The following is a 14,262-nucleotide window of genomic DNA, read 5'->3' on the forward strand; positions in this document are numbered from 1 at the left end:
ACATTATTATTTCCAGTTACATAGTGAGGCACAGTTGTGCCTCGCGGTCCTCGAATGTTCAGGCATTATATGTCAGGTGACAAGCTACTGAGAGGTCTCGCTGCAGGAAAGTGGTACGGCTAGAAGATTAAAAGTGAGGCAAACCGCCTAACGAATCAAAGGGTAGTGAATCACAGCAATTGCAGACGAGGCGATGACATTTCAAAGGTCCATGAACACGAGCCACAAACGATATTATTGTCCGACCTTTGATTCCTAATTCTGGGCTGTGTAATAGTACACCGAGTACTGTATTCGGTAAAGTATCTATTCTTGGTGGCCGGTCTATTCCAACTTCGGGATGGTTGCCAAGTAGCCCTCCCAAAGACGGCTAGCCCTTTCACTGATTCCAACAAACCAACCCTTACAACACCGTAAACCACACTTAAACCACAACATACCATTGAGCTGCCATCATTGCTTCAGGTTACTCGAGAGGCAATCCCAGCCAACATAATTATAGACTCTTCTAATCCTAATCCTAAATAAAATGCACAGACGCAAACTCAATCTGGCCTACTTTGGATTTTTTGATATATCGATATCCTCCATCCATAGTAAATTCATCACTCCAATTCAATGTAGTGGCAATGGAATCAAAATCCGACTCAAGAGGTTTTCGAACGACCCATTTGTTCACTAAAGCAAATGTAACTCGCTAAATCAAGGAAAGAACTGGCATGAATATGTAGATTTAAAAAAGATAGAAAGACCAATCCGGAAACTAGCCTCATTAGACTTTATGATAGTTGTATGAGAAGACCGGGAACCCAGCTCGAGTTTGATATTCGCAATAATCGACTTCGGGCCTATGCTGAAAGCGGCGTGATGGCCGCAGCCCGATGTGATTAGTCCTCGGATCAAAAATTGATACATAAAAACTTCTGAAGGTTAGAAAAGCCACAAAGGTTCCCAGTATAGCGCCACCAACAATGTCGTATGAATGATGTGACTACGATATATGTTAGCTCTTATATTATTAGCAAAGACATTTTATGACCTTACCATATCAGCCGAGATAGCCCCACCCATCAGGACAGCCAGGGTCAGTGGTGTTAAAAACAGAACCATTATGATGGGATTAACACGGTAATCCGAAAAGATTTTGAGCTTCGCATTGATGTAGAGTGATAAAAACACCGCGGCAGCAAATGAAGTCGCAACGTGACCACTCGGAAAGCTCTCTAAGCTAGTTTTTATTAGTATCCAAGCAGCGTAGCCGAATGAAGGTCGTGCAAACTCACGCCCAATTTATTTTTTCTTGGTCCCCCGTGCAAATGGTCCACTTGTACCAAGTTCCGTCGAATCCAACTCCAGGGCCGTCCGGTTGCGGTTTGCAAATCTCAAACCAGCTAGGTCGATACCCTCCAGCCAAGGTTTTAACTATTATTTGAACAAAGCAGCTTTAAAAGTGAGCTAGGGTCGGACAAAAGCAAGGGGCTGCGCAGACTCACCACATGATAACGCTGTTTACCGCCCCAAGCATTCCTCTAGCAAAAATTATAAAGCTTCGGCTCGTACAAATCTCAAGAACCGAGATAAACAAGGCCGGTATTCCAACATCAAGGCCTGCACTCGTCCAGAATGTGATGATTTGCTTTCGATATGGGTGGCCAAATGCTTCCATCTGAGGAGATGTGCTTTCTCCAGGAAGCAAACGAAAATACCTCGCCTTTCCACCGACATCTGGAACGTATTTATCGATCATCAGAGCGACAATACCAATCATGAGAATAGTGGCCCAGTCTAGTCCAAACTCTCGCACGAAATCTGCGATCTTTGACATCAGACCACTTTGTCTCTTTTCGGGGCGCTCAGCTCCGTGGTGATTGGATGTCGGTAAGATCTCGTCCCCGGAACCCGTTCGATGTCTCATTGTCGGTTTCCTCTCAGATTTCGATACCAAGTATACGTAGGCTAGCTATACGTCGGATCAGATCGTGGTCGCGAATTGCCAAGATGGATATTCACTAGAACTCGAAACACCGAAAAAACTAGGCAATTTCGGCATGCGTTTTTACGCTAGTTGTAAGATTAAATCGAATCGACCCAAGTATATAGTACCCTGCAAGTGATATGGTATAAAAGTTGACGAGATAGCTTAGCTCTGGTGAGGTTAACGTTAATTAACTTCGAGGTTGGTGGATGCAACGCGATCTTTCCACGCTTTGTCAACTGCGCAGTCTCGTAACCAGACTTGTGTGTTGCGATACCAATTTTTCAACTGCGAAAGAATCCAATGAATTAGAAATTACTAGGAAAACACTCTCGTCAAGAAAAAACATTTTGTGTTCGTGTAATACGATTCCTATGCTAATCTTATAAAGATATTTCCTCGACAAGTCCTGACTACGGTCTCTGCTCTTCTCTGCTTCCGTGGCCTTGTTGTGGCTGTCATTGATATTTCTTGTCAGTCTTGGCTGACGTTCGCTGACGTCTGCGTTGTGTGCTGGATGCACATATGTCGCGTGCCAGGAACAAGTTTACAACGTTTCGCACGTTAGCGATCTTATTGAATTATCCTTGCAAACCGTCAAAGGAGCTTGCCGTTGCATTGCATTGTGGCTTTGCTTCAGATCATGCGATAGCCTGCAGAGTTTTTACTCTTCGTTCGGAAACGATCAACTATCACGATCAACTGCCATCCTCCGATGCCCAACTGCCGTGCAGCTCTGGAGCGTGTCACAGGCCGTTACAAACCAAGGTTCAAATTCGCAGACAGCTGGCAGCCCAGCATATCAGTATAGGCCGGAGGGGACACCACAGACAACTCGCTTTAAACTCGTGGTCTCACAGCTAATATCTATGTGCGTATGTAAGCAAGTACCTACGCAATCATGTGGATTTCCCTAGACAAAGAGTTCATGCGGTAATACATATACGTATACCTATGTACCGGCATTTATATATACGTGCAGATTGGCACTCACGATTGATGCTCAGTTGATAATCTAATTGTAAAAGAGAATACAAATTTTACACTCGAGCATGATATAACCAATCACTACACTAACTGCTGATACTGCACAGGTTTTCGCGCACAAAGACTCGCCACCCTGTTCAACTATGGTATCCAGATCAAATATCGCAAAAGGATAATACTATATCACCCAAATGCGCAGAAACTACCGCTTTCAGATAGCTGGGACATTGACCCAAAACCTAGTATCATCCCACCGATACTTGGAATTGCTATCAATCTGAGATTGAATCCACTGGATGGCACTTTTATAATCTGGTTCCCAAACTTATTAGTCCCGAACTCTCCCAGGAATTACTGTATTCTCGCATCGCAATGCAAGAGATAAAGCTTACTATTAATGTCTTGAGTCCACGGGCTGTTCAATCCAGTAGCTCCGTTCCGATGGCCTGCCATCCATTTATCATATCCATAGTATTCCTGGCAATCCCAACGAGCGGCAACATCGGCGTATATATCCCAGCTATTGAGCAAGATTATTTGGTTAGTCGGAAGATCGATCTCGGACCAGAGATGGGAATTCTAGAATTACTTAAGTCTGGCGCCGTTGTTCCATTGGCTCTCAGATTGACCGATAAATCCTCCACGTCGACCACAGACCCTTAGCATACCCCAGTTCTGTTTGAATAGACCAAAGTTGGCTGCATCATACGACTTGTTATCGCCATAGGCATAGTTCGTTTCCATTCTCTCTCTACAATAAGATTAGGTGAAATCATGTAAGGCTTCAAATCGACATTTTGGAGAGATTTATAATCTACACTTACGTTTCAAGCATCGCTATAGCAATATCAAGGGTATTGCCTCCAGCTCCGAGGATAGCTTGTTTGCGAGCTCCTAGACCGGAAACAGTATAGCTACCGCGATCAGCTCGAGATTCAAGATTTGGCTCTTGATCAACACTGGATATTGGAGAAGCCATAGCTGCAGCACATGCTACGAGGACAAAGAAGGAAGAAGTTTTCATGGTAGAAAAACTATAAATAATTGAGTTGATAGGTAGCTAATAGAATGTCGAGGAATAGCCGAGATAGCTGGGCAAGTTTTACTGAGTTTTGCACTCTCCAAGGCAAATGCCATAAGTATTTGGCTTTCAGGTCTTAAGGAAAATGGGCTCTCTATATATAAAGATTTTCTCTCTGCTTCAGTGAATAAAGTTATAGAAGTCTGTCGAGGTAGATTACAACTCGAGGAGCACAAAGACGACCACACACGATAGATCGCTTTCCCCCCATCATCGTACGATATCGTCATCTCACGGTACTCGGGCCGCATTGAGGCTCATATTGCAGCGAGAAATGTATATGTTTTGTGCAATTCGCAGGACTCTAGGCCTGTAAGGTAGACAAAATTACTAACTTCGTCCCAAGGTCTGGAGAATATTAGACCATGGAAGTCTATCTCCTTCCGTTCGAAACGGTGTTTCCATAGATATCTCCATCGAGATCATTTCCAAACACAGCAATGTCAACGATGTGCCTGGTAAGGAAGCTATGATTCGATTTGAAGTCCCTAATGGAGCCTCTAGAATATTATCCGTATATTGATCTCTGTTAGGGACAGGGGGAAAAAACCAAAGAGGTGTCGGCAAACTGATCGATGGTGTCTCGGATATATATGGGCCGCGGATTGTATTGATTTTGGACCCACACTTTCGCGTGGTAAATTAAACGAAAGCCTAGAAACCTTCTAGTTATATACGTTATCTAGTAGTTCTATTGCATATTCATCTGAACTTCCCCGCACTGCATGCACTACCCCCCCGCATCGTCCGATAGTGTTATGGAACGACACCTTCCGAGCGAGCTTGATGATATTAGGCGTCGGTGTTAGTGCCCGCACCCTTTGCGTTTACCTTTAGCTCTCCCTTTTTATCCGTTTATCGGTTGTATTTCACGGGCGCACTTAAATTTAATTAAACTAGTTGAAAATTGTCCGCACAGGGATGAGCAAAATTCCAAGCGAACGACGCCTGGATTCGGCTATATCCAAGGAGTTCCATTCTCGTTTGAATTTTTGCGCGACTAGGGGAACATGCTAAAATAGTGTGCCTTTAAAGCGGGGTGGTTGTCTAATCTTGGCTTTCTTAGCTACGAGATTATAAGTGATCCCTGCCGGCCTATAACATGGAACAGACGGGAAATATTGTATAACTAGTTCCCTGCCAAATACCGGAGTAGATCGCACCGACAGCAAAGTTAACCGGATTGAAGAATAATAGAAGACCACGGTCGGAACATAATAATATCTGCACATGCACAGATACTGCAGATATACTCAAGGTATACAAAGCACGTGCGCGTGCACGTAGGGCGATGCCGTAGCCAATGACATCTTTTGCGGCAAAATCAAGACGAAGTTATGCATATATGTACGATCTTACAACAGGCAACCCTAGCTAACGGAATATTCTCCTCTGAGCCTGTTTGGACTTCTTACTGCTATCACTAGCTCTCTTTTCCCGGGGAAAGCATGCCCGCCGCTGTTTGCAGCGTTAGTAATTATGGCAGCTTAGTATTTGGAGTTTAGATTGATCCATGTTGGCAACCTGAATAAACAACAGAGTTAACGTCGACGATGCATGCAAAATTTAAAATTGTATGTAGCCAGCGAGAAAATGAGGGTCACCATTCAATCCTTCGGACGGAGTATACATATAGCTCCTATTAGTTTCATTGATTGACTGGCATGTTCTAATTTAAAAGGAACCGCGGACCGCCGCTACCGGCAACATCGTGGTCGGATCCATAGCTTTCTCCGATTTCCGCCTTCAAGGGCCGCAGCGCTGAAGTATTTCGCCGACGATAACACGGTACATATAATATAAGGATTTTGGCTAAGAGACTGGATTGCACGGTCGCGCAACCCTCGGACATATCAAAATCCCTAAATCTGCTATATAACCCTATATAATGCCTCTCTGACAAAGGTTCGAAAGACCTAAATTATAAAACTTTAAATACAAGAAATCTCAACCAGCTCGTTAGTCATATCTCGAACATGAAAGCTTTCATTTTGGCATACATTGGCGCCATAGTAGCTGCACAGCAGACTGCATGGGGGCAGTGCGGGTAAGAATCAAGTTCTCAACAAGCCTATACTATACTAGTATAAGGTTCATAGCTAATATACCATGATGTCTCTTAAATGCAGAGGAAATAATTGGACTGGCCCTACTAGTTGTGTCTCTGGATACTATTGCTCGTGGGTTATTTATTCAAATCTACTTCCTATAACCGCCCCTCTAAAAAGCACATCAATCGCGATTTCATAGCTATAACAACGAATGGTATTCCCAGTGTACCCCAGGGTCCGCACAGGGCACTACGAGTAAGTCCTATCCCAGTTGGGACGAGTAATTGTAGATTTCTTAGGAAGGGAGGGCAATTGATGTCTTACGAGATACTAAACACGTGCCTTTCGAACCTTTAGCAACCTTGAGGACAACTACTACCACTACGACCACTTCTCGAGCGCCAACGACCACCTCTGGAAGTGGTAGTGGTGGCTATGTTACTAGGTCCGGAACTAAGTTTAATATCGACGGCAAAGTCGGCTGCTTCGCGGGGACAAATGCATATTGGCTATCCTTCACAACCAATAATGCGGATATCGATCAGGTTATGAGCCATCTACAAGCTGTGAGGCCCCCAAACCACATACTTTTGGGAACTTACAAGAATTTGACCACTGTAAATTTATATCTTGGACCAGTCGAAGTTGAAAGTCCTTCGTGTATGGGGCTTTAATGATGTAACCTCGCCGAGTGGGGTGTACTTTCAACTATTCTCCGGAAGTTCTCCTACAATCAATACCGGTTCTAATGGTGCGAAACCTTGACTGTTATTTTTTCAATCCCAAGTGCAGATAGGCTCACAACTTTGACGCAGGACTGCAAAGACTCGATGCGATAGTTGCTTCAGCAGAAAAGTATGGTATCAAACTCATCATCCCTTTCGTTAACTACTGGGTAAGCATTAAACAACCCTCTATACTGCTAAAGATGTTTCCTTTACCAAATCAGTGGTTCTGGTTTTGGCTAACTTGGTATATATAGGATGACTACGGTGGCATGAAAGTCTATGCAAACTACTACGGCGTTAGCAAAAATGCATTTTACACTGACTCAAGAGTCATTTCCCAATACAAGCAGTACATTAACGCTCTTGTATCTCGCTACCGAAACTCAAAGGCCATTTTTGCTTGGGAGCTTGCCAATGAACCCCGATGCAATGGGTGCCCAACATCCACTATTACTAACTGGGCCACATCGATCTCTCAATACATTAAATCTCTGGATTCTAACCATCTCATCACGCTTGGCGATGAGGGTTGGTTTAACGGGGGCGGAGACGGCTCCTATCCGTATTCGGGTGGCGAAGGCATTGACTTCGTCAAGAACCTAGCTATAAGCACTTTGGATTTTGGAACCGCGCATTTGTACCCTGGGCACTGGTCTAAGAGTGACTCTTGGGGTAATACATGGATCCAGGAGCACGCCTCTGCAGCGACGTCTGCAGGGAAGCCGTACATCTTAGAGGAATACGGTGTCACTAGCAACCGCGGTAGTGTATATGGAAGCTGGTATAACACCATCTTGGGATCGGAAACTGCTGGCGATATGTACTGGCAATTTGTACGTCAGGTCCCCAAAACAGATATAAAAAGCAGCCGCAATATCAATGCTTTGATCGAAAAAGCTAATCGGGTACAATTAAAAATCTATATAGGGCGAAACTTTATCTTCAGGTCAAACTCATAATGACGGTTTTACCGTATATTATAGCAGCAGCGAGTTTAACAGCCTTGTTGGCCCCCACGCTAACGCAATGTCAGTAAAATAACTACAGACCAGGGCAAAATACCCATCTGGGACAACTATTTATCTGTTCTTAGATCCTTGTTAGCAAATTTTAACAGTGCCAGACTAATGCTACCTAGAGTATTGGCGCGGTACCGCAAAATCTGGTGGACAAGGATATATATGTTACATCTAGAAACCTTCTGCATCTAGCAGATGAGCAACCTATAAGACTGCAAATAAATATAACCACTTATATAGTTATTGATGTCGGTGTTCATCAATATATTTCATGGATTCTATATACGGCTATATAATAGATTCCGCACATAGCCGGTTATTTACATAGACTGTCAGTGATAGACATAGACAGTTTTGATCTCGCTTGAAATTCACTGCTGGTTGTAGGCATGTAAATAATTCCGATGATGAATGTGCTGTATCTTTCCTCGACATATATAGTTCAGGTGATCCCAGAATTTATGCTGATTATATATAGAGTTCCCTCCATGTTTTTTCCAGATAAAAACCCTAGTCTGTTGAAGGCGAAAAATCGAAAACTCTTAGTTACATAGAAAATTTTGCTTTGGGATTGTGCATAAAAAACCTGTAGACGTTAGACTTCGTAGGAAGGTTTTTATAATATTACTTCCCATAATTATATAATACTAGATCCACATTCCCGTGCGCTGCTCGTATCAAGGTATACAAGGCTGTGCAATCCAAGCTCGGACTTATTTGACTGAAGAATACCTTTTTCATCGGTGGGAACCGAAATAACTATGCTTAATATTTGGGATGATTCTTATATTATGAATAAAACCAATGGTACCAATGAAATGCAACCGAGGCCGGCCATATGCGCTTAACACCACCTCGCAACCACAACCCCAAAATTTGCTGGTAAATTTCTTACTTCTTTAGGATAATTATAATTAATTCAAATTGCGACATATTCATACGATTTTTGTAATCCAATTCAGAAACGGATGTTCTATCTTCCATATATATAAGGTTAGGCCGTTAGATGTCTTTGTATATTCAAAAATCAACTGATTTTATTGGCCGTTGGCCGTTGGGTGATTCGCATCAACGCAAATTCGGTACCATGCGATATGTCCCAGCTTTTTCTTTTCTTTTTTTCTTTCTTCGTTTCGCTGGCTTGGGTGAAGGGGTAAGAAGCGATTGAATGGAAAGCTCGAGATCTTCAGCTCAGCCGCATTGCATAGAATATTCGCAAAGGAGCGGCGTACTGTCCCATTCACCCTTCAAAGCTCTACGGCGCTCGAAATATACCTAGATTCTTGTTGCAGTTGGCAGAATAAATTTTGGTCAATCCCGTATTTGCATTTATAAGTACGAGTGGAGCAGTATGCCACAGAGTGGCTCTCTTCAGCGTATTGATGGAGAACAGCGGCCTTATGATATATAATAACCGTCAACCCTTTGACGTCACCAACGCCCTATTTAATCAGAATCTTGATGTTTCTGGCGTCGGGACCCAGTTTACCTCTTTTGGGAGCAGCGGATTCAATTATATAATACCGAGAATGCGGACATCTTAGATCTCGCAACAGGATGGGGCCACAACCAGAATCTCGAATTTAGTTCTAGCATCGAAGAGATCGATATTAGTGCTGTGATCGATGTATTCCTCCACGAGTTTAGTAGGTGCAAGAGTGGGTGGCGGCGCAAACTCACTAGGTTCAAAACCTTGATCTCTATCTTGGCCCATATGGAAATTCTAGGTTTGGATATAATTATTCTGACGAGGAAAACGCGCTTGTACCCGATTTGCGGAAGATTGGCTGGTCAGAGAATGGTACTAAAGGAAATTGTTGCAACCCCTCCCAGGGGGGTTTCGGGGCAGCTCTGGCTCCGAGACTAGGTTTATATTATGAATATGATGCGGAGTTGGCCTTCAATTTGGAAATGGACAAACATTCAGGAACCAACTTCATTAATATATTCAGGGGCCTCGCTGACGATCCGCTAAATTATAATAGCCTCTGGAATATCGGACCAAACGGCGGGAGCTGGGAGGAGCAAGGTCAACAGCAGCAGGACGAGAGACAGCGCCCTGAGGTTGGATTGGACTCGATGTTAGAAGATCGAAACCGTGTAGGCGCTGCAGCTGAGCAAAAAGGTCAAGATTACATAGAAGGGCAAGCCATCTCCAAACACGAATCGGAGGATGAAGATGGAGGAGCACGGGGTGAAGGGCAGGGGTTCTTCCATCCTCCTCTAACGCTTATAGACGAGCATCGCCAATACGGGCAGCAAGATAATCTCGAAGAACAGCTGAGCATTACCATAGCTACTACATTTACTACTACCAACGCTACCACTACTACCACCGATCCTACTACCAGCGATACTAACATTACCACCGCAGACTTGGACACGGATGATGTTGAAACAGTTTACTCGGAGACATCAAGTTTTGCCACGTCGGAGAAGGAAAATTATATATCCGAACTAGCCGCAGTTCTTTTTCATGAAATTCGTGAACTATTAAGAAGCGATAATTCCGAGACCGCGATCTGGGAAAGGATCTCTATAGCCCTTCCCGAGCTATTAAAAGCGTTCGCCCTTAAAGTTGGTTATAAAGCCCCCAGTCAAATGCATCGTGACATTATGTTTTTCGTCCACAAGAATCGAGAGTTAGTTTACATTTTGTCAGTTGAAAATCAGGTGCTAGAAAACTAGAGAAGTCTAACAGAGGTCTATTGCTAGGAGTGTTGCGAAGTATTTTACGGAGAAGTACTCTCATGGCGATGCTGAGAGTGTCCCTAATACACAGGTTGTGGAGAACACGAACATGGACTTGGCTGCTAAAATGGATCTTTGGCATGAAAAATCCGAATACCCCCCTTCACACCCTCAACATGGACCCCTAGAGGACCAATTCGAAGAAAACACTTTTTGGGGGGACGCCGAGGACGAATATGAGAATGGTGGAGACAAAGCCCAGGGGACATGGATGGAAACAAGCAGAGCGCAGAAGAAAAAGGTGAGTATGGGAATGGAAGTGATGGTGGGGACCTTTACGATATTACGGAAGATGAAGAAACCAAGATGGGAAATACCGCTATTGATCGTGCAATTGTTTGTAGAGATTTTATCCTCAAAACCCCAGCATTTGAATGGCTCGTTGGAGTTTTACGGAGAGAAATTATTCTACTTACACCGGCGGAGCTGCCAAACTATATGGAAATTACGAAGAGGAGTGTTAGTGAATGTCTACCGTCATCTCATAGAATCAGCAAAAATAGATCCGCAGAGGCCTTCAACACGATCTTTTTGACAGGTTGGAAACCATTAATATTTGTCAATGAACAAGAATACGAACTCAAGCCCTCCGAAGCTATCGAAAGAGCTGTAATACTCACAGGGTCTACTGAGGATGTTCAAGCACTAACATGCGTGGATTATTTATGCCAGACCTGGCTGTCAACCGGCAAATATATCATCGAGCTAGTTAAGGATGTCATCGATGAATCTGAAATACTATATGTGTATGTTTCTTAAATGTACAAGACGGCTGCCTTTTTGATCTCACTAGTTGCCCCTAGGTACTCTTCCTGACAATACAGCTCTCATAGCGTATTTTCGGGAATCATCCGAGCTAGTAGTTGAGGCCGTCGGAACGAAAGATTCCGTAGCAGAAATCGGCCAACAACTAGCATGGCTTTGCACTGCCCTTAGCCCTTCCCCGCTTGAAACTGGGGTCGTTGCCTTTGTACCCCTGATCAAGAATTCACAATCTCTGAATTCCCGTGGGAGAGGAACCACAACCCCTCCTACAGATCCTAGAGGTCTGACGCATGCAAATTTAAATTTACCGACATTCTCTTTTCGATTACATTTTAGCGCTGAGGAAAGAGAGCAAAGCATCATTCCTCCTAATAGCCAGTATTGGCATAACATGTTCAAAAACCCAGTAATTATCAAAGGATACCCGATCCCATAAAAGCTTAATCTTAAAACAAAACTTAAAATTCCACTTAAAATAATAGCCGGTTTGGCTCAATCACACTATATACAGGCCTTTAATAAACATATCTTCATAAAAGGCTTCTCAACACTTCTCATTCCAACAAAAACAAATAATAACATAACTACCTAGCATTTATTATATAACAAGCACGGGAATTGTATTTCTTATCTTAAGAATATGATCTCACACGCTGATGGACTCAACATTTTAGAATTAAGAACATCTCGGCATATCCTTAATTAGTGTTCCAAGACTGATTACTATGCTAGTAAAAGTATATAGTAGCTAAAAATAAGACCCTTGCTAAATTTGGTTGTTAGGTGCCGCGGATACCGACTACAAAATTCGGCCTTCATATCTATCGCGAACATATGAGAAGTGCCTTCTCTACAGGGCACACATATATATCTAAGACACGCGACATTCGGGATGGTGCTCTATTTACTCTTGGTAGAAAAGACACTCCTTTTCATATATCTGGAAATATTTTAGAACGAAAAATACAACATATTCACACAAAGTTTGTAGTGCTATAGGATAATCAAGATAAAGCTAGTTTATCAATAGAACTAATGTCCTACTACATATTTTACATAGATCCTTAAAAAGTAATTGTACCAATGACTTTAGTTTCCAGTTTTATTATAAAGAGGAGAATATGCAGGAAACACCGGTAAAATATAAAGGATTTTCAGCCATACACATGCATCTCAATGAAAACAATCTCAAACAACATATATATCCAAAAAAGGACGGATACTTTTGCATTCGAGATTGTCTGGAAGAGTTTCACAACACTTTGGAGTACAAAGTGCTAGAACACCAGGATAAGATTGTTAAAAAGGAAAATTGCTTGAATGACGGAGAGCAGAGACAACTTGAAAGCTAGGACTCCAACCACCTAGCAGCAGGGCAAGATAATATTTGCTCTTGTGTAACAGAGATTCCAAAAGCTGGTGCGGGTTGGGTCGACCTCAGCCGAAGTATCCGGGCAGTCGTTTTATTTGGACGTGGATTTGGAGAAATCATAAAACCACTTGATCCGTTCTTCCCGTGTACTCGATGGGCAGCCTTACCGAAAGGGGAATATTATCTCGCCGCTACAGTTAGGGATCTAACGGAAATAATGGATGCGAACGGCGGCCAAGAAACAAATCCTATCAAGCTAACAGATGACATTGTTTGTCATAGTCCCGATGAACCCTTTGGAAAATGCGAATGTAAAGGCGAAGGGAAGTCAGAAAGGCACTCTCATTTCGCCCATACTCTACTTCCGTCAAAGCTATTTCGTACTCAACTTACAACTAACCCAGTTCAACTCTGCCACGGTGGCGCATTGATCTTCGGAAATGATGAGAAATCCAAGCAATATTTGGGGGATCTCGGTCATCCCGAAGTTAATGCACCCCTAACTTCGCCTGAATCAGAAACTTTGTCTAATGATGTCGACAGCGGTCTTGGGACAAGCCTAAGTCAGAGCTCTTTTTTCGATCCGAGGACCAAGCTGGGTACCGATCCATCATTTACGAATTCGAAGTCCCGGTCAGGAAGAAGACTGACATCAGCTCAGACTAGCGACGGCATAGGGATAGCCCAGGCTAGTCTGGTATTCAGGCGTGAAGAATATAACGTTGGAATAGTGTGCGCGCTTCCCAAAGAACACCTCGCAGTGCGTGCAATATTCAACCGCAAACATCAAAACTTGGTATACCCACCTGAAGACACAAACCATTATGCATTAGGTTGCATACATAACCATAATATTGTTTCCGCCTGTCTACCATCAGGGGAGTACGGTACATGTGCTGCCGCCGACGTCCTTATACACATGAAGAGGAGTTTTCCAAACCTAAATATTTGTCTCCTAGTTGGAATCGGGGGGTGGCGTTCCTTCTGAAAAAAACGATATACAACTCGGTGATGTTGTGGTTAGCCATCCGGAAGGGGATTCCACGGGTGTTATTCAATATGATTTTGGGAAGACCCTCAAGAACAACGAGTTTGTAAGGAAAGGATTCCTACAGTCTCCGCCGCGCTTCATAATTACTGGGATAAGCGACCTGGAATCGGACCCGAACAAAGCCCGTTACCCGCTTCAAGCATGTCTCGAGAGTATCGCAACTCGACATCCAGAGTACGGATATCCAGGATATCAGTTTGATCCACTTCTTGCGGCCAATGCCGAGCGTAATCGCTCTAGTTCAGGGGACGGACATAAAGAAGAAGAAATACCTAGAAACAACGCCCAAGTGTCCAAGCTATAACTTAGGACCCATCTAAAAGTTCATTATGGTTTGATTGCTTTCGGAAATCAAGTTATAAAAAGCGAGCAAGTTAGTGATAAATTAACATCGCAATACAGTATTCTTTGTTTTGAGATGGAGGCAGCCGGTATCATGAATGCATTCCCTTGTCTCGTCATCAGGGGAATTTGCGATTATT

General features: G+C 43.3%; 4 protein-coding genes across 4 annotated transcripts; 2 read left to right on the forward strand and 2 right to left on the reverse strand.

The window, feature by feature from the left end:
- Positions 1–772: 772 nt before the first annotated feature.
- Positions 773–1,915, reverse strand: AOL_s00004g14 (uncharacterized protein; the record flags this gene model as incomplete). The annotated part of the gene is made up of 4 exons (XM_011118664.1): positions 773–991; positions 1,045–1,228; positions 1,284–1,422; positions 1,561–1,915. The coding sequence occupies 4 exons, from the start codon at positions 1,913–1,915 to the stop codon at positions 773–775; spliced, it is 897 nt and encodes a 298-aa protein (XP_011116966.1).
- A 1,258-nt stretch (positions 1,916–3,173) lies between these two features.
- AOL_s00004g15 (uncharacterized protein) lies at positions 3,174–3,986 on the reverse strand (the record flags this gene model as incomplete). Its single annotated transcript, XM_011118665.1, has 4 exons — positions 3,174–3,274; positions 3,355–3,482; positions 3,552–3,713; positions 3,787–3,986. 4 exons carry the CDS (start codon positions 3,984–3,986, stop codon positions 3,174–3,176), a joined length of 591 nt encoding a protein of 196 aa, XP_011116967.1.
- A 2,033-nt stretch (positions 3,987–6,019) lies between these two features.
- On the forward strand, positions 6,020–11,793 carry AOL_s00004g16 (uncharacterized protein; the record flags this gene model as incomplete). The annotated part of the gene is made up of 11 exons (XM_011118666.1): positions 6,020–6,090; positions 6,294–6,349; positions 6,452–6,660; positions 6,734–6,845; positions 6,910–6,989; positions 7,077–7,655; positions 7,750–7,850; positions 9,827–10,498; positions 10,557–10,833; positions 10,899–11,336; positions 11,386–11,793. The coding sequence occupies 11 exons, from the start codon at positions 6,020–6,022 to the stop codon at positions 11,791–11,793; spliced, it is 3,003 nt and encodes a 1,000-aa protein (XP_011116968.1).
- Positions 11,794–12,946: 1,153 nt separating this feature from the next.
- Positions 12,947–14,084, forward strand: AOL_s00004g17 (uncharacterized protein; the record flags this gene model as incomplete). The annotated part of the gene is made up of 2 exons (XM_011118667.1): positions 12,947–13,489; positions 13,689–14,084. 2 exons carry the CDS (start codon positions 12,947–12,949, stop codon positions 14,082–14,084), a joined length of 939 nt encoding a protein of 312 aa, XP_011116969.1.
- Positions 14,085–14,262: the final 178 nt, after the last annotated feature.

The sequence above is a fragment of the Orbilia oligospora genome (genome assembly GCF_000225545.1).
Source record: "Orbilia oligospora ATCC 24927 unplaced genomic scaffold scaffold00004, whole genome shotgun sequence".
NCBI classification, from domain to species: Eukaryota; Fungi; Ascomycota; class Orbiliomycetes; order Orbiliales; family Orbiliaceae; genus Orbilia; species Orbilia oligospora.